The sequence below is a fragment of the Magallana gigas genome, chromosome 3 (assembly GCF_963853765.1).
Source record: "Magallana gigas chromosome 3, xbMagGiga1.1, whole genome shotgun sequence".
In the NCBI taxonomy this organism is placed as follows: Eukaryota; Metazoa; Mollusca; class Bivalvia; order Ostreida; family Ostreidae; genus Magallana; species Magallana gigas.
This window is the reverse complement of record NC_088855.1, coordinates 35,479,305-35,501,214: the sequence shown is the minus strand read 5'-3', so window position 1 is coordinate 35,501,214 and position 21,910 is coordinate 35,479,305. Positions and strand designations below refer to the sequence as shown.

Below are 21,910 nucleotides of genomic sequence, written 5' to 3'. Positions count from 1 at the left end.
TTGACTTTTTCATTGGGTGTTAAGAATTTCACAGATTGTAAGGATGGATCGTAAACATTTATAATTACTTTTATAAAAGATGATTTTTCATAATTTACCAATTCTGATTTTCAATCATAAAGGGTAAGCTTTAGTAAAATGAAGAATAAACTTGTACTAATTATTTAGAGTTAGGATACCCCTTTAATATATTTTTTCATTGTTAGGAATCTTCATTAATAATTATCTCCATGTTATGTTATTAGGCATACTTATAAAATTTTAAATACCAAATATAACGGTAAAATCAGAAACGTCTTATACAATGAATTCCATTTCTATGCTTGATTTGGCCCCGATATCTAGGTATTAAGCTTAAGCACAGAGAGACTTATCTTCGTGTAATTTAAAATCGTTCGAAAAGCATAAACCTTTTGATTAATGAATACATTTTCATATATTTGTATAAAATAAAAAAATAATAAAACAAGAGTAAAAGTGAGGTTTGATTTGGATCGATATATCCTTCATACTGAATCAATGTTCCAATAAATGCCTACCACATCTGATTTAAATTGTCTGCAAAATAACGATAATGGGTAAAAATATATAAAACGCTAATGAATGTCCGTGTCTTGATAAACTTTTAAATACCGAGACCCAATTTTCTTCTGGAACAACTAATGGCATTATGTTGTTTGCATTTCGTGATGTTTCCTAGTTTGGAATTGATAAATTGATCCCCTGGGAGACTCTATTCTGATATTGCGATTTTCGGCCAATTTAATCAATAAAATCACCTACACTGAACATATTTATGCAAACAGATTAGGAGTAAATTTGTTCCTATCATTTTATAAATGTTCAAGTCTTAATACCTTCTTCATTATTTAAGTCATTGTTCAATCTGGCAAACAAAACAAAAACAAATAATACCCCCGCTAGGCTAATTTCAAATGGGACAAATAATTGAATTGAATAAGAAAGGTTTGGAACACATACAAAAAAAATTTCTAGAATTGTAAAAAAAAAAAAAAGTTAGTTAACAAAGAAAAATTAAAATCAAAATTGTCAGAATTTCACTGTAAATACATATCTATAACAGTAATACATTTACAAATGTATTTATTTGATGATATATTTTTTTAATTTAATTGATTTAAAGAAAAACCAACAAAATGACAATAACCCCTCCCTTTGCAGTGAATAGAAATACTGGTAGCCAAGCAATGCTCTTCTGTTGATAAAACTTTCAATATCTTTCTAAGTAGAGTCTTGACAGATGCAATTAGTTGTTTCAAATTTTCCTCACTTTCTCCTATGGCACAATGGAACTCCATATCAGAAAATTGATCCCATAGGACTATGATTTTCTTTGATGATCTTATTAAATTTAATAAAATCCCAAAACATTACCATAATTACCATACTATGTAAAAATATGTAAAAAAGAAAATTTAATATTACAAACAATTTTAAAATTGCCAAAACACTACAATCATATCAGTAATTTTGAATTTCATTTAAATTAATGCCCAATAGGGTCACTTCATCAATTTACTTGACAAATGAATTTAAACAACCTCTAAAAATAGTTTAACTTCTTTATTATTTAATAATTATATTATTTATTTCCTTATTATGATAGACCTTTTGGTTTACATGAAACAGTTTTAAAATAGCCCCAAAACCATCACCAATTTTACAGATTATCAATTTCCCCTAAACACATGCTCCATCTGAACCATGGCTCAGATAATGGCTCCCTTGGGACAAATGAATTCAGCCACACTTGTCTTTGATGTTCTTATTAGCTCCTAAGAATTTATCATTGACAAACAAAAACTTTGCATTGTCAGTTGATAGAATACTTATAAAAAATAAATTTTTTTTATTAATTAAGACATAAAGACAAAAAACTCCATCTGGATGTATTTATATAAATATATTTTAGAGTGTTTTCTATTAATTAATTAATAAAATCTGTAAGGATTACCTCCCTTACTTTTCAACATTAGTGTACAATATATAGAATAAGGAATATGAAAACTGTCATAAAATCATTAAATCTTGTCTGATCTTAAAAAAAATTGCAGGTGCACATCTTCAGATGGTGTTCAACATATGTACAAATTTTCAAACTGTTCCATGCAGTAATAAAAAATTCTATAGGGGGGACAAAGTTGCGTCTACAGACAGACGGACAGACGGACAGACAGACAGACGGACGGACAGACAGACGGACAGGGTGAAACCAATATACCCCCCTAAACTTCGTTTGCGGGGGTATAAAAACAAAAAACAAAACAAAACAAAAAAAACGTGATATTTTGTTTCGATATTAAATTAATATTTAAAGTAAAGTTTACGAAGCAATTTTTCAGACGTCTTAATATGTTATTTAAAGAGCATTGTAAAACACCGCTTTAAGCAAGAATTTAATTATTTCTTATATTTAAAAGATTTTTTTAAAAGTCAAACTAAAGCGAACTACATGTACACAGACACACATCGCTTGAGCAATCAAAAGGTAGTTACACGGGGAAACATAACTTATAACATTAGAATAGAATTAATTTAAATTCTAAACTCGGTGAAAAGACAAAGCCAAAACTATGTTATGTTTAAATTATGTTTTGCAATAACTACAAAGTTTTAAAAGTCTAAGAGAAATGCATAACTACGATTAAATATTGCAAAAAAGAAAAAAAAATTATTAAAAAAATACATTAAACATCAAACCATGCACTATGTTCAAATCGCCGACTAACTATATGCTGCATACTGCAAAATTCACTATAAGAAGTCGAAATGAACAATTTACTATTGAAGATTTAAAAACAAATCAAAAAAAAAATGATTTTGTATATCAAGATGTTTTTGCCATATTTAAAAACGATGCATTGTTGTTTGCATTCATACAACGTGTATCGACTTAAATTGTTATATATATAAAAGGAAAAAATTTGGCAGCAATAAGCCCAATTGATGTTTTGTATAAAAAATTATAGAATAATCAAATTATTTTATTGACAATGACAATACCAATATATAAAGGATATGTATATTGTGTGATTTTATATTTGCTCTCTCCAACGAGTTGAAATGGATTGTATATTTGCAAAGGAATGCCAAAGAAATATAAGTGGCACATAATCTCGTTGGGAATAAAGAACATACATTGTAAAATTACACATTTTTTCAGAAAATATCGACTTTCAATTCGATAAATGAAGGCAAAGAAATGTATTGTTGGCAAAACAAGATTTTCTACCGCTGTTATTTGTTTTTAATTATTTGTGTTCAAAATTGTTTTGTGAGCATAACTAATGTTTCATGTAATTTACATCATGTATTTATTTGTTTTTTAAAATATTGTTATGAATGTAAACAACTGTCATTTTCGATTTTTTAAATAATCGTTTCAATTGAGCTAGTCAATTTGAACTTGCATGAATTATACACTACAAATGTAAGCAGATTTAGTTAAATATGCTAATGCTGTTGTTAATATGGACATTACGTTTAAAGCTGTCTAAAGTACTTATATCATGAGTGATACTGTAAATTAAAATAAGAAATTTCATACATTAAGACCTATTAAAAAAAATAAACATATACAATGTAAAATAATCAAATGTTCACTTTAACTGTGGTCCTGCTATTTACACGACAAATTTATGTAACTTATGTGGATATTTAGATAATTAAACGACCGCCGTTACGATATCTCACAACACCTTGTCAATTTGTTTTGCAAAATAGCAGTACCTAAATTACTTAGATAAAGCATTTACCGATATACGGCATCAAACGATATTAATGACCCACTAAAAGATAACTTCTGTAAAATTATTCCTAACTTTCCTGTTTTCAAATTAAAGAAGTTAAATGTTTTCTGTTGTTGGACAAAACATCTCTTCTTTTTTTAGTTCAATTCTAAAAAAAAAAAATCCAGAACGAAATACATAATTCAATATTAGTTTTATCCGAAAATGATAATGTTCCAAATAAACGATTGTAAAATCATTATATCAATATTAACCCCGAAATTAACGCCTGTAACGCATAAATTTTAATTCCTATCTATGAAATTCGACCCGAATGTTTATACTACAGGTATAATTTATTTATCTATTAAAGGGGCATTCTCACGATTTCTTCTATAAATTTTACGTTTTCAATTTTTTATTGTACAAGTACCAGTAAATGTATTTTTATATGCAAGTTAATTATGAATTAACTTAAATGGTTTCTATTGTTTTCACTTTTTAATTCGTTTCAAATACCGTAACATCTAATCAGCAATCTAAATGTAAACAAAATATATCACAATCCTTGTTTTAATAACGAAGCATTGTGATGTCTTTATCTCGTTTGTAAATTGAATGCTGACGATACATTTTTGGTCCCTTTAAGCACACGCATTCGTTCCGAAAAATTCATTCAAACATTCTTGCATATTTTGCTTTAACTAAACGTCCGATTTGTTCTTGTTTGGTACACTGATATAACATCTAATTTATATTCTATTTATATTCTTTTAAGGAATGTTAGATCACATCATATACTTTTTTAATATTAAAAGAAAACGTATAATATGAGAAGAGATACCCCCCCCCCCCCCAAAAAAAAAAAAAAAAAAAAAACCCCAAAAAACAAAACCCAAACAAAAAACAAAGAAACGTTTAAACGCGCGCTGTACCTTACTTGTATAATGTACACGTATCTTTAGACAGGGCGTCTAAAGATTCAAAGTTTAGTTGTCGTAAGAGAAGCCTGTTTTGAGCATGGCAGTTGAAAAGAAAATTGAATCGGAAATTTGACAAGTTTAAGTTTAAATCTTTACCATGCACCTTATTGTATATTCGTTTTGAAATATAGTAATTTTCAATTTAAGACAGTATCTCGTATTCAAATTAAAGATTGGAAATAATTCATCTCCAATCTTTGCAACTGAATTTGTTTATGATAAAAAACAGAATTAACAGGGCATTCTAAATAAGAAAAGAAATTTTTTCCAGCTTAACTATATTTGATTATTGGTTTGAACCTTTAACTTGCAATTTCTGTTAAAATCTGCTTGTTTTTAGATTTTTTCCCTTTTTGGTGGGTTTGTATGCGAGAGATAGAGGGAAAGTTTATCCGTAGTTTATAAATAATCTTGCGTTAAACTTAAAGTATTAAGAATAATTGATTGAAGTTTGAACTTCAAAGTTATGTACACAACTTCAAGTCAAATAGCGGGTCTTAAGTGTAATAAAGTACACTCACATTTAATGCAGAGAGAAAATGACGATAATCCCTTTTACACAGATACCCCTTTAAAGAGATCCCCTGAGATAAGATAAACACCCCCAGTGTTCAAAACCATGTGTCAACTTGTAATAATTACTCGTAAAAGTGACACTTTAAAAGATACCGCAATTTGTTTGTCGGATTACCACAGGAAACAACTCATTTGGGACAACCGACCGATAGGAATAGTAAATTACACATAAATCTTATTATTTACTGTGATGTCGACGAAGAAACAAACTGGACACCCCTCCCCCCTCCCCCAACCAGAAACGAATTAAATTGCTTATGACGTCGCATAAACAAGTATTTACACATGACAAATCAAACATTGCATATATTCTGGTTGATTCTTATATGTACTCAGAATGATGATACTTGACAAAACAAAATATAAAAACATGTATTGCAAGGATTAAGGTCAAGTTTGTCGAACACTATATCACACATAAATGAGGTAATAAATGTATAATTATGCCTTATCAACATGTATTTCTACATCATTTAAAAATAGTGTTTGTAAATTATATGAAATCTTTCTTGGTTTCATAAATTTTCTTATCATTTAATCGAAATGTATCGTATTGATTTTAGAACCGGAAACTTCAATTAGAATTGAACGTTATAAATAGTTGCGGACACGTAATCATAGTTTTTTTTAAATCATGTAATATTTAGTCTAATTAAATTTTTTTATTACTAACTGAATATGAACAATACATGTACAAAAATTTAAATTACCATCTCTTGCGTAGCTTAAATGAGAAATACTTAACTATTGGCAGTGTGAAAAATACATTTAATCTAAATATTGTGAAATGGACAAGTTTTATTAAAGATGGACACCGTGTCTTCTAGTTATTACATTTGATAGTTTGGCGTAAGCCCCTACTACATGAGATATTACAAATTTAATGAAATTATTCTGTGTTGTGTTAGCACTACTGTCTAGTTATTATATACATATCAACGTGCATATGAATGCAGCTGAATGAGGGGAGTATAAGAGATGAATATTTACAAACAATACCTTAATATCAAATTATTTTAATTTTGTCATTTTTAATTAACTTGGAAATTGCAAAGCTCACTAACCTAGGCTATAAGGATATACATAAGAACTCGGGAAATATAAAAGTATTTTAAAAAACCCACATATAAATTATTTTTTGAAAAATCATTGATATTTGAAATAACAATAAACACAAATGCAATGAAGCTTTTAGCGTAAAATGGCACACCATCGGGTATCAATAAATGTTTTTTATTTTGTAACTATTATACAAAAGTAGGAAATTTCCCAGCATACAGTAATATAAACTGTTGAATATTTTCTAAGATTTCTATAATAACTTAGGTTACAATCTTTTAGATGATACTTTTAAAGTAAAGGTGGACTCCATTTTTTTCTTAAAAATTCTAATTTTGATACCTTCGATAAAATGATTGTTATATTTTCCTTAAATGTATTTACTATTTGTGTAAACTATTTGTTTATGATAATATAATTAGAATTGGAAAGTATTCAAAAGAAATCGGATACTAATGAATTGCATCCTTACCTTGACAGCAGTCTCCTTTAAACTTAGGGCTACAAGCACATGGAGTCGACACAGAATGCAGTGTGCCGCCATTTAGGCATATTCGACAAGTTTTGCTTTCCTTTGTCGGATATTGCCTACTTAAATTGCAATGCAGTAAACAATTCTCCACAGTATGGGGAATTACCTCTGAATTGCAACAGAAAAAGCGCTCTCTGGTTTGGTTTTGATAACCACATTTTCCAATGCACGAACCCCAAGGCCTCCAATTGAAGAAATGACAATCATCAGAGTTATTTTGATTACATGTTTCGGTTGCCGTTTTTACTATCGTTAGTGACAAACAACAATTTGCAAAAAACAAGAATAAAATCTTCTTAATCATTGCAGTAACATAAATTTAGATTTAAATCAAAGTCTTGCGGAACGTCACGATTTGTATCGTATGGGTTTTAAAAATATATTTACATATAACGTTATCGATTTACACTTTTCAAAGCGAGACGAATTGCCGTTTAAAAATTAATCTGCTAATTTATTTTATCACTTTCAGAAGAGTATGTGGCTTCTTGGCGCATTGCATAAAGTATATTGGGATAATACTTTTAAGAAGTTCTCTTTGTAAAAACTCTCTGGGAAGATAAATATCTTAATAAGGTAAGCATACGTTTACGATAACCAGTTGGTTCGTGATAGAATCAAATTTAAAATATCAACTATTATCACACTGTGACACATATGTAAATAAATGCAAAGAGGTTCTGAGTTTCTTATCTTAAACAAAAGAATCACTGCAGCAACAGTTTATTCAGATATCAATGTGGTATTTTTTTTTCAATTAAAAGGCCACTTGCTGCATTGCTCACTTCAATGCATTTTAAAATTGAATTTAAAACTAATGAAGACATTACCTTTAGTATGAACTTTATAACTTTAATTGCAGCCAGATCATGCATCCAGGTCTTACTTAATTTAAAGTTAAGTAAAACTAAAAATAGAATGAAAGCTTTCTTTTTGTATAGTCATATCTAAGGATTTAAATCCCATTATGTCGTGATAATTTTTATTTATTTTAGCATAATCTTTTTGCCCCATTATTCGTTCAATGTCACAGATGAATAAACTTACAGAGCAATTTATCGTGATGCTTACATTGTTTTAGCACAATATAAATATGTATATAAATATGCATATACTTCTATGTTAAACATTTCATCCCTTCTCTATACTATTAATTTGCGAGGGTCCAGTATGAAAAAAAAAACTATTATACATTTTATAAGATTTGTTACATTACAAAGCCATGTCATACATTGTAGAATTATATTTGTTTTTCTAAAAAAATCGCCAAAAGAAATTTTATTTTCTTTGCAAAATTTAAGCTCAATTTTGCCCGTTGTTTGTTATTATAGAACCACCTTCTTCATAGCCTTTAAGCTAGACATTAAGGGATATTGAGCCCGGATAAGGACTCCCTATATAGGCTTGGTATAGAATTTCCTCAGAGGAACAGTCAACCATAGCATAAAGTTACACCCGCTTGCCTCGAATCTCATCTTAATGGAAAGCTCACTTTCCTCTTCTTACATTCTCAGGTACAAATCAATCGAGCGAATACCGTTTGATCGCTCGGTATTTTATAATTACATACCAAAACAAAAATTCTGCTTTGTTTCGTACGTTTTGTTTATCAAAGTTTGTTTTTATCAGATTAATCGCGAGATCGTTTAACGAGATCTAGTAGTATAAACATGTATTTAAACATGTATTTATGTTTCCAGCCTTTTGTAGCTTTCTTAATTTACTTTCCAACTTGTACAAGGCTTACTGAATCACTGGTGTGTACGAATATATATATATATATATATATATATATATATATATATATATATATATATATATATATATATATATATATATATATATATATATATAGAAGCAAACCGAAAATACTAAAAATAACCAACGACACGGACATTAAAGTTAATTATCGTCAAATTTCTGGGACAACCCGTCCCTTCTTCAGGACAATAAAATAAATACTGCATATAAAAGGAAAAAAAAACCCTACAAAACTAGCACTAAACTAAAAACTAAATAATATGTTAAAACACCGGATCGGAGCGTTTGTACATTTATATATAGACGTTTTTCTTCTTTCATGTGTAGTTTTTATTTTGAACTCTTTATTAGTTTTCATTTTGTACTCTTTATTCCATATTTAATAATTGACAGATTATCACTCGGTAAATTGTTTAGAGGTTTACAATTGAATTCCGCTGTACCTTTATCTTTGATATTTTTAATTTTGTTGAAATGTTTTGATTTCAAAACTTCTTTATCTAAGGTTTCGAAATCCCTACCAAGCTTTCCTTGTGAAACTTGACTATGAAATTGAAGTTAACAAGCTTGAAATAAAAACTATTCGTTTTGTGTTCTTCGTCCCTCTGTTGCTTTTTGTGAGTTGATTTTAATAACATTAAATGCATTAACATTATATGACCATTTTGGCCCTACCGCGGCACGACAGGAATTTAACGCTTTTGGTAGAGGGCTTCCTAGTCTATAAAATTTGGAATTCAGTTTTGAGTGGGAGTGAAAAGAAGATTTTTAAACATTATATGCATGAACACTATATGGCCATATTGGCCCGTCTTAAGGCCTGAACCTAGGGGCCAAGAATTTTACAATTTAGGTAGAGGAGTTCGTGGACATAATAACAATTTATTCAGTATTTTCCCAACATGTATGGGAAAAAAGAAGATGTTTTAAGATTTGTAATTTTTTTCACTACATGGCTAATATCGGCCCAACCCAAGGGCCTGAATCCCCATCTCAGGGGTCATGAATTTCACAATTTAGGCAGACCTCATGAACATTATAACCATGTATTTAGTTTTTAACAAATGTATATATGAGAGTAGTGAAGAAGATTTTGAAACATTTCACACACTTTACTATATGTATATGGTCATATTAGCCTCACCCTAGTGTCTGGACTTCTGACCCAGGGGTCATGGATTTCACAACTTTGGTAGAGGGATTTATGGACATTTTTGAAAATTTGGCTGCTTTTTAAAAACATATTTGCTTTATCCTCTAATGGTAAATTAGCCTTGTACTTTTCAAGAAGTTAAAAATGTAAAATTGTTATCGAACGATGCACGATTCAGGTGACCTAAAAATGTCTTTAACATACAATATTAGATCTGAATTGATAAATTTAGAAATACTTCAGGCTTTGCTTTGTATAATATTTAAATTTTTTCCAACCTTCTTTTCCTGATATTTGACATTAACTATCTAAAGGTAAAGAAAGCTTTTTTGGATCGCATTTGCAAAGGATAAACAAGGGTTATTCGATATGTAATGTGTATTTTGCGATATTTAAAAAGCATTCGACTCAAATAGTAAAATGAACATAACATCCCATTAAAGTATTCTCCACGGTTTGAAATGCATAGTTTCAAACTCTAAATCCATTTATGTATTGATGGCTGAGCCAAGGGCATATCGGAATGAGCATCGACGACCAGTTAAGAACTGTTTTTAAGTTTTGGAAAAAGGAAAAGGTCCCATGTCGCCGGTGTAACGAAGAATAATGACTCCCGTAGAATAATGACCGGGGTCATTTTTCTACGTAGAATAATGACCCCCCTAGCTGAAGAATAATTGGATTTTTCTGAAGAAAAAAGACCCAGGGGTTATTTTTCTTCACGTTAAACATGAAGAAGATGACCCCCACAAAAAATGACCCCCCCCCCCCGTAAACATGAATAGAAATTGGTTACCCCGTATCAAAGATATGACTTTGAAATTACTTAATTTTTCACTCTTTTCAACTGATTTTGAAGTAATAAACATCGAACTTGTAAATAAATCGCTGTATATAGTTTTTCTTATCCGTAGCATGCACACGCAAAACACTCTTACATTGCCACAAATTTATTGTTAACAGTTACGTTACTTCTCTCGTCGACAAACGGCGGGAAATGACGCATATAAAGAAATATTTATACACAATGAGGATATTGTGTGATAATTAACGAACAATTATCATGAAAGAATAATTGTTGTAATAATATAAGCAATATTAATTGGTGAATGAATTGTCAATCGAAGAATGATACATGTATAACAACAATTATGTTAATAATTGTATTTATGTGTTGAATGCTATAATTTTATTTGCTGATTTATTGTATTTTTCATGTTTATGTTTGATTAGATAAGTTGCATTTCTTTCCCAGGCCTTGTAGAGGCCGTTGGCCATATTATGTAATTTCCCTGCAGTGGTCACTGTCCATGTCTATTTTTAGCCCAAATTCCTAGTCTAAAAACCTCCCAGTGACCTATCATGTAATTGCTAAAAATTCCATGGTGTAATTCTCCCCAAATTTAATTTAATAGCCAATCAAATTAAGCGATACGGTCACGTGGTTTGATGCGGTCAGTATCTGACCGGTGAGAGTAGGGTCATTCTGTCTTCATCTATGAGAGTGTTAGCACGAGTAATGTTTTGATACACTAGGTTTTTGAAACGCAGTTTCTAGTTTTTTGTTGTATGCGATATCGCATGATTATTTCTGCTGGTTCCGGTTGGGGTACAATATGTAAACAATGAGTATTTTAAATGCGTGCGTGATTGGACATTCTTACATCAGAGGATTAAGAGATTATTGTATGCAGACAGAAACAGACAATCTGAATTTAGACCCTAAAGTGTTTAAAGTATCATTTAGAGGAAAGGCGGTTTGAGATTAAGCAAGCGTGTCTTCAGGGCGGAGATTCTGCATTTTGACTCAATTTCTGATGTGGTGTTTTTACAGATTGGTGAAAATGATATCTGTGAAAGTACAAACAGTGAGAAATTAGCTAGGGATATAATATCTGTTGGACAGTATTTAAGAGATGGTGTTGGAGTAAAATTAGTGATAATAGGCCAGTTAATTCGCCGAATGCAGTTTGCATCATGCCAAAATTTTAACGTCTTTGTGGTTCAGACTAATGAACATTTGAAACGTTTTGCTGAGCCCTTTGGTGGAATTTATTTCTGGGGACATCGGGGGTTTTGGAAGGACTTTCATTATTTAGGCCCGGATGGTGTCCATCTGCTGTGTACCCCTGCCGAGGACCAGCCCATGAGGAAGTTTCGCCGCACCATTAGGAATGCAGTGATCCTCCACTCAAAAGTTTTGAAGACTAAGGGGCAGGTAACGTAGGAATATGAATACTTCTTACTTACATTTCTTGGGGAAAGTGATTTTAAAAAAAATCATTCTGCGTTAGTTTTGTTTTCTTCTACGTAATACATGAACATCAATATTCTAAACATTTGTTGTAATGTTGTATTTGTGATCATGAATGGACTTTAGTCTTTTAGAGGAAATTTGTGAAGAGTACTTGACTATAGTAAATCTTAATAGATAATAAACACTGATCGATTATAATAAGAAAAGATTGTTTCTAAAAGCGTTGATAAGAGGTTAGGGCCCATGTTAGGGGTTTATATCCCGCTTGATTTTGATCACACGATCTTTATTGTATCCAAAGTAACCAATGCTTATACAAACTATTGATGCATTAATCATCTTGATATTAACTAAACTTATTAAAGTATACTAACTTCAGCTTGGTTATAATGCCTAACAGTGGAGTAAACTTTTCATAATTTTGGTTTCATCATTAATTCTGGGTGATGCACTTGTATACCCAGCAGTTTGTATTGTGGAAATCCTCAATGCAAGTATAATTCATGAACAATATGAAGAATATAGAAGATGCGACAGCTAAGCGCGAAGATGCAAAGACGAAAGTGCTAAGTTGCAAAGGCAGAGAAGTGATACTACTACCGCTTCTTCGCCTTTGCAACTTTGCACTCTCGCCTTCGCAGCAATGTTAAGGCGTCCCGATGCTAAAATACAGCTGGAAAACGATATTATTTTAATCATCGCCAAAATACTTTGACCGGGAGTATTTTTTAAAATCTATGTTACATTTATTGACACCGATGTTAAACATTATATTTGATGCATTTTGTGACGTCATATGTTCTTTGTAATCACGTGACGGGCGAATCCTAGTATTGCAAGTTATCTTTTTAAATCGCATCGGCGCAGGTGATTAATGACATTAAATCAAACATATTTTTAAGAAAAATCCTTTGTTAAGTCATATACTTTGAAGTTCTTGCTCGGGAAAGAAATAGATATTTCGTTTATCGAAGATAGTGTTGAAACATTCCAGAAAATCATCAAAATAATGCACATTTTTACTAATCAAAAGCAATTTACAAAAAATTGGGGTTAATCCGTAGGTTTCCGTAGCACGATTCACATTGGTACTTATATTCTCTACCAATTTTACGTAAAATATTCTAAAATTATGTTGATCTTTCACCTGCGCCAAGCTGGTTTTACATGCATTAAAATTTCTTCATTCAGTTGTTTACACGAAGCAGGGAGAGTCTCCAAACCACTAGTTTATAAATTGTCTTTAACTTATAACGAAGCTTTACAACTGCCGATTATTTGATACTGGTTTTTAATATGAATGAATTCTGTACGTCCAGCATTAACGGCAGCATCTATGTAAAGGAAACATGCAGTTTTATAGTGGTTAAATATAATTCACTTTTAACGTTGAGATACATTACCTGGGAACTATCGACAGGAATGCAGATCGTGACGTCAAAGTTAATTATGACGTCATATCGTATGAAGTACAGGCAAGTGACTTTCTACACATCGCTGTAAAATCCATCGGGAAGCCTTAACATGCCCGCGTTCTAATCTTCGCGCTTTCGCCTTTTTAGCTCACCGAGACGAAGTCAATGGGAGCATATGCTATACCCCCGACGTCGGCGTCCGGAGCTGATTAAAGGTTTAGTTGCAGCTCCTGTATCTAAGCTATTACTTGTCCTCTCTTCACCAAACTTACATGGATGATGCATCTGGACCTACTAAATCTGGTTCCTAACTTTCAGATGCTGGAGGAGGTTAAGGTATTTGGAGCAGGTTAAAGTTTTTGTTGCAAGTGCCTTTAATAGCAATATCTAAGTTACTGCTGGTCCGTACTTCACCAAACTTGCATGGATGGTGTGTCTTATGATACCGATGCACCAGACAGGCTTGAGTGCTAAATCTGAGCTATAGGTTTCGGATGCTGGAGGAGGGGAAGGTTTTTGGAGCTGGTTAAAGTTTTTGTTGCATGTGCCCTCTAATGATAATATCTTACTTACTACTGGTCCTAACTTTATTAAACTTGTATGGATGGTCCGATGGTGCGTCTAAAGATACTGATGCACCTGACAGGCTTAAATGCTGAATCTGAGCCACTGGTTTCGGATGCTGGAGGAGGTTAAGATTTTAAGAGCTGGTTAAAGTTTTTGAAACAGGTGCCCTCTGATGATGATATCTTAGTTATTAATTGTCTTAACTTCACCGGCCTTTAATGGATGGTGCGTCTTATGATACTGATGAACCTGACAGGCTTGAATGCTGAGTCTGAGCCATAGGTTTCGGATGCTGGATAATGTTAAGTATTTTGGAACAGGTAACATGTTTATTAATAGATAGTACTACGGTATTTCAAACTTCGTAGCTGATTAAACTGTAATATGAATGAATCGCAGAGGTAACTTCAGATGCAGAGCTTGATCTCCATTATTAAGGATGCTCAAAATATATATCTTAGTTATTGCAGGTCCTAACTTCACCTAACCTGAATGGATGGTGTGTCTTATGATACAGATGCACCTGACAGGCATGGATGCTGAATCAGAGCCATAGGTTGGAGATGCTGGAGGAGGTAAAAGTTTTAATTGCTGGTGCCCTCTGATGATATCTTAAATATTACTAGTCCTAACTTCACCAATCTTGCATGGATAGTGCGTCTTATGATACTGATGCACCTGACAGGCTTGAATGCTGAATCAGAGCCATAGGTTTATGATTCTTGATAAGGTTTAGTTTTTTGGAACAGGTCACATGTTTTATAGATGATAGCTTGCATAGTTTATTTAACTATATTATAAATGAAACGCAGAGGTTGCTTCAGATGCAGAGCCTGATCTCCATTTTCAAGGATGCTAAAGAAATCTCCTACCTCACTCAAACCTGCTTGATAGATAGGTGTGGTTGTTGTTAAATGATGTAACATGATTCCTATGATATAGTATTGTATGATATGAAACACAATTGTTTAATAGGATACAATATTATACCATATGTTATATTGTAAAACGTTAAACGATAAAATATTGTATCATTTTTTTATATATTTTATGATATGATATTGTATCATGATATTGTTATATATAGTATTGTATATTATGATACAATATTGTATAATATTATATTGTATTATTTATTTATTATTTAAACACATGATACTATTACATCTGATATTGCAATATATAATATTGCATCCTATGATATAATATTGTATATTCTATGATATTGTATCATACAGTATTGTATAATATGATATTGGTTTCTGTAATATAGAATTATATAATATGATATTGTAATATTAAAAAATATCGTATCATACGATATTGTATAATATGAAATTGGTTTATATGATATATTATCATATCACATGAAATTGAATTTTATGATATTTTAATATATATTATTGTATCATATGATACAATGTGTATAGTATGATTGTATTTTATAATATTTTAGTTTATCCCATGATATTGTATCATTTGATATGATACAATGTTGTATCAAATTATATTGTATTATATAGAACAATATCAGATTATGTTTCAAATATGATACAGTATCATACAATACAATATCATACTATAATATTTACATTCACTTTCTTTCCCTCTATTAAATTGCATTGGTTGATTTGAGTGATATTTACGCATAACACAGAAGACCCAATCACCAAATCTGGTGCGTATGAATACATTCAGTATTCCTTCAGTATTTCTCGAAGAACAAGAACTGACTCTTCTCGCGACTTCAAACCGGATAATGACCTGATATTATACTTACGCTGATAAATATTTATACGATGAGTGCAAACAAATTTTCATAACGCGCTAGCGCGGGTTATAAATCTGTATGCACACACTGTTGCAGTTATGAGACCACATCTTTCAAAAAAAATAATGATTCAATGCTTAATTATACAATATGATATCATATGTTTTAATGTTATGATGTGTTATTGCAGTATGATATTGTTTCATATAATACTATATTGTATTATGTTTTATGATATTGAATTGTTTGATCAAATACAATAATGTATAACACAATACAATGTCATATCATACGTTACAATATCATATCTCACAATTTTTTACGGTATTTTATGGTATTATATGATATATATTGTATGATAGGATGCAATTTTAATTTCATATTATTGTATTGATTAACGTATGAACATATGATTATCATACAATTTTTTAACAGATGATATACGATATTGTTTCAAAACAGAATCCATGAATATCCAAGATCATAAAGGATGGTTTTCATATAATATGATAAAGGTGGTCTCATAAAGGTGATGCCTCGTCTCGGTGAGCTTTGTAATCTGTGATTACCTATGTTTTATAATTGCAGAGCTCTCCATCGTTTAAAGGGTTCCGAGGCATATTTTGGAAATTTTATTTTTATAAAATTAATAAAATAAAATAATCTGGGGGGATGGGGTCCGGACTCCCTCTCCCCTTTTACTGCGTGAAATTATTAATATTGAATTTTCCGGGGGGCGGTCCCCCTCTCCCTCTCTAGATCCATGCATGATCAAGGAATGTCGCATAATGAAATTAGAATGTTACTGTGTTTGGTCCACAGTAAACAGACGGCTGGTAAGTGACAGGAGTCTGGAAGTGCATATGTACACATTATGGAGGACATTAAATTTTGTGTGGAGTAGATAATGATTAGGCATAGCCAGCACTGGTAAACATATATGTTACATGTACACATTAAAATATTTATAAACTTTCATAGTAAGCGCGATGGCCTAACGCATGCGTATCAATAATAGCATGGATTAATCGGAAAACCTTGGCGAGTACGGTGCCTGCATTAAATTACATGTATATGTAATCGACCGAGACTTGCTGAATGCAATAAAAAAAGGCGAAGACGAAAGTGCGAAGATGCGAAGGCCAGAGTGCAAAGTTGGGAAGGAGCGATAGTAGTATCGCTCCTTCGCCTTCGCACCTTCGCACTTTAGGCATCACATCTTCGCGCTTCGTCGTCGCATCTTCGCACTTTTGCTCCTTCGCCTTCGCACTATCGCCTTTGCAACTTCGCATCTTCGTCTTCAGGTCGAAGTGGCCCTATCGGAACACCATAGATATATGTAAATGTAATTGTTAAGATGACAACCATATCCCGATGCAATACGTCAATATCTTGTTATATTAACATTTTCCAGTGTCTTTGCCTGTGATAACACTACGTATCGATTTTGTACTATATAACCCATAATACAAATGACGCCAAATTGAGGCGCCAGCGGGGTTTGCTTATTTATATTTAAATATTTAATCGTACGATAGCTAAAAATTATATAAATATAAGAATTAAGGAATCATTCTTTGAATATTATGAGGTGATAATTTCGGTCGGGGCGTGATCAAATCTATCATGAAGCCCTTCGGGCTTTATTGGATTTGATCACGCCCCGACCAAAATTATCACCTAATCGGAAACTCAAAGAATGATTCGTTATTCCTTTTATAACGGAAGGATTTTTATTTTCTAAGATATACCCCTTCTTTCACTTTAAGTTTATTTGAATATGAATTATAATTTCTGTTACTTTCTGTAAACTGCAGCAGTGAAAATTACAATAATGTAAAGATTATTTCACAAATAATAAAAAAATATACTAAAAAACTTTAATCTACAAGGAGGTCATTATTCTACAGGTGTCACTTTTCTTCATGTGGAGTGTGCTCATTTTTATGAAAATGACACTTATTCTTCAGGCAAAAGGGTCATTTTTCTACGTAGAATAATGACCGGGAGTCATTTTTATGCGTAGAATAATGACCGGGGGGGGGGGGGGGGTCATTATTCTACGTAGAAAAATGACCCCCGGTCATTATTCTACGGGGGTCATTATTCTTCATTTCACCGGACCTGTATAGTACGGTGGGTTTGGCAGGACGATAACCCTCTCCGACTTCAAAGATTGCTTCACAAGCTCAGATGTAGGTGATTGGGCATTAACATGAAGTAGACGAACATGCATAAATCCTGACACAGGGTGTCGTAGATGATATTTCTTGAGCATTTTTAGTGTAACATTTCAATAATACCGACCTGTATCACTTTTGCCCTTTAGCACTGGATATCGGACAACTATACCATCACAGAAGAATAATAATTATGCAATAAAGAACCTTCTTTGTTGTTATGGTTCATTTGGCACTTAAAGACCTTCTACCGTGTTAAGTAAGCCATGTTTTGTTTCCAATTTTTCTCACTGGTTCATAAAAAGTAAACCCATGCTTCGTCATCAGTAACAATTAATAAAAAATATTGCAAATTATATTGACTCTACTAAAACGATAAGTTTCCAAGAAAGCTCGTGTTTATTTTTTTTAAATGTACTGAGAGCTATTCAAGAGAATCATCATCCACGAAATCGTACATACTGAAAGAAACTGTACCTTCGTATTAAGTTATCAAACGGTTAGCGTAACCATTACACGCTTTATTTCATGTAACTTAAACTATTACGCTACCGGAAGCTTAGTCAAAGCGTTACCTTGAAGTCCTTTTAAGTATTAGAAGCTAATCCAGTTTGATATGCACATATTATGTATATTATATTTTTAAACAAGACTGACAAATTCTCCACCTTAAAGTAATATATTAATTTTTCTTTTTTATAAACCAAATCATGGCACAGTTTTAACCCAGGGTTGGAAATAAAAAAAACGACATATTTAAAGACAACAAATGGATTTGTAGTTTAAAAGAAATATCCTATGGAAAAAATAGTATTGTAATATATGGACTCATTCAAGAACATCGTCTTCTGTCTCTGTATACATTAAAGTTTGGATGACCATGTTCTAATTTATTTAGAGGGTAAATGGGGCAAAAGATGTTTAGTGGTCCTTTTAGAGCGTAAGACGATAGTTTTAAATTGGTTTTAAATATGAGGTATAAGCAAATTGTTTCAGTCAAAATACTATTTACAGATCAACGGTACGACAAAGCAATCTTTAGCCAATTGGGTAACTGAGATGAAAACAATAAAAAAAACCCAAAGATTCTCAGGATAAAAAAATTTTAATATAAAGAAATATGAGTACCATTGTAAGCGACCAAAAGCAAAGAAACGTCATTTATAACAGATATTGAACGGTGAAGAAATATAACAATGCACAGCACCCAGATGGTCGAGATAAAAACTGTACATGAGCATAATAAATAAACTAAATAAGGGTACGACAAAGCAATCTTTAGTACCGAAAATAATTCAGCGATGATGAATTGATTGTAAATGGAATTATTCTTTGATAAGTAATGAACAGCATGAAAAAGGCATTACACAGTGGTGTAAAATCAAATAAAGTTTGATTAGGGCGAGATCGATTTGATATCAAAAGATATAAAAAGATTGGAGTTGAAGTTTGATATAACAGGTGCTTAGCCTTCTTATATTTTTAGCAACAAGAAATATTAAAGTTTACGTCCAGGAGTCAATTTTAGAAAAGAACCCCGAAGATCACACAATCTCTAAAACATTACGTGTCATACTAAGGACCATTATTGTGATGTATTTACCTTAAGATGCAAACAACTTAATTGTTGCATAATTAACTCACATTTAGGTTTATCTATGCGAAAAAAGTACAGTTCCTTTGTGATATTTATTCATTCATCTTTAATATAATCTAATAATTTAAGCCTTTCAGTGGCCCCTTTTACAAAAAATCTTAAGGTTTTGCGTAAGACTTCAACTTAAGAATATCTTACGAGAAATCTTAAGTGCTTTTCACGAACGCATTCATAACAGGTTTCACTTAAGAATTTACTTACGAGTTATCCTTTCCCTAGCAACGATTTGAATTCACTTAATAATTCTTATAAAACAGGAGAAACATATAAATTAACCAACATTCTCATAAAAAGGATGCAAAACTGAAATTATATACCACTTACATCGAGTGAAATCAGTGTGGTGTAGTAGAAATCAAAATATGACGTCACAATCACAATGTGTGTTTAGTGTGACGTAGGAAAATCTTACGAAAAAAATTTGCGTAAAAATTTTTGGAGAATTTATTTGTGTATTTTTTCAACAATAACTGCTATATAATGCGAAATAATGGTATAATGCGGCTTAAAACATTAAATTTAGCTGTTTTTCTTGTATATTTTACATAATACGATTATCATTTACAGTTTTGAAATACTTACGAGAGGGTATGTACTATCGTAAAGTTACGACAAATTTTACACGTAAGAATCTCATATGATGTTTTGTGAAAATGAATAAAAACTTAAGTTTTCACTTACGATAAAAATTAATCGTAAGTTTTTTTGTGAAAAGGGCTACAGTTCTTTAGAATAATTATTAAAATTAAGTTTTTACTTATTTTCTTTTCATACTTTAAACCCATTTTAAGGCCCATTTATTACGCTGGTTTGTTTTGATTTGAACAATCTTGAATCAACGAAATAATAAAATTTCGATAATACAGGGGGTTTGGCTCTTAAGAAGATTTTTAAACGAACCCACCATAGTGTCACTCTTTTCCAATTATCTCCCATTGAAAAGGAAACTATTCCTTAAGTTAAACAAATTTAAAAGCCCTTTACCACAGGATGCTTTAAATTAACGCAAATTTTCCCCGTATGTAGTATTTGAAATCATTATTTATTCATTGTTTATGGTGATCAATTAATGAAGAAAATCTTTAGATTTCTCTAAATAAATGTTGAAATCAAAAACATTTGAAAGAATTTATAAACATATGTAATGTTTAAAATGACACACAGATTCGTTTGATTTAAGACAATTTTTTTTTTTTAATTTTGATCCAGAGGCATAAACACGTTGATGAATTTACTACTGGTCGGATCAATGTCGTGACAAATTACTGCAGTGAAAATCTCGCTTGTTCAAATCTTCGTTCTATAATTCTCATTGTGAAAACAATCTAGAAAAATGGACGTGTTTGCCGAAATTGATTAAAAAAGCAACATAAGTGTCTTTTTTTCACATTGTGTTCTGGCAATGAGTGTAAATGATTGAAATTTGTCTTATATAAACGCTACTAAGGTTAACAAAGCATCTACAATGATGAAGGTCAAAACGACTTTTTCCTTTGTAATACAAATTGTTTGAGAATTGCTATTATAACGGCCTATTCTTGAGTCTTTATTTTCACTATCAATTGAGAACATTCAAATAATAGGTTCGGTCAGGAAGAATGAATTGTGAATATTCCAGTTTATAAAAGATATCATTCGTACCTTGACAGCATCCACCTTTGTACCATTTTGTGCATTGGCATAATGAACTTGAAAGCACCGTGCCACCATTTCGCAAATTCGACATGATTGATTTTGAAGTGTGTCGGAATAATGAAAATTGCAATGCGTCAAACAATTCTCAAGAGACACTGGTTTTACAGAACAGCAGAACTTACGTTCTCGGCCTTAGTTTTGATGTCCACAATTACCGTTACAAATGCTCCACGAACCCAATAACAGAAATTACACTCATTCGAACCATCAGCTATACATGTACTTGACACAACTTTAACGGGCAATTTCCAAATTAAGAAAAATACTAACACTATTCTGAACATTTTTTTCGAGAGGTGAATATGATTGTAACTGGACTGAGGACAGTTAATTGTGTATAAGGTAGATAAATGCCTGTTATCTTGATGATTAAGAGGTTACAAACAAAGTATTTTACATCATCAACTTTTAAATAATAAAAATATAATAAAGCGACTCTTATCTAAAGAAGATTAGCCTTTGAAAAGAAAGAGAAGGAACCTCCTAGTGTTAAAAGATTTCTTCAATCAAATCAGAGTCTTGAATTAAAATATGCTACCATGTCAATCTTGTTTT

At 31.5% G+C, this 21,910-nt stretch overlaps 1 protein-coding gene across 3 annotated transcripts in view; it reads right to left on the bottom strand.

The window, feature by feature from the left end:
- LOC105336414 (delta-like protein 1) overlaps nt 1-21,910 on the bottom strand; it is a 39,742-nt gene that overhangs the window by 5,372 nt on the left and 12,460 nt on the right. The window contains exon 1 of one of the 3 annotated variants that reach the window (XM_066077792.1): nt 21,302-21,405. The exons of 1 other annotated variant lie outside the window; for it this stretch is intronic. In XM_066077792.1, the coding sequence (XP_065933864.1) occupies nt 21,302-21,386 (85 nt within the window). In that variant the 5' untranslated portion in view covers nt 21,387-21,405. Of the gene's footprint in view, nt 1-6,839; nt 7,220-21,301; nt 21,406-21,910 lie in introns of those variants that run through there. One more of the 3 variants, XM_034479949.2, reaches the window with a different exon arrangement.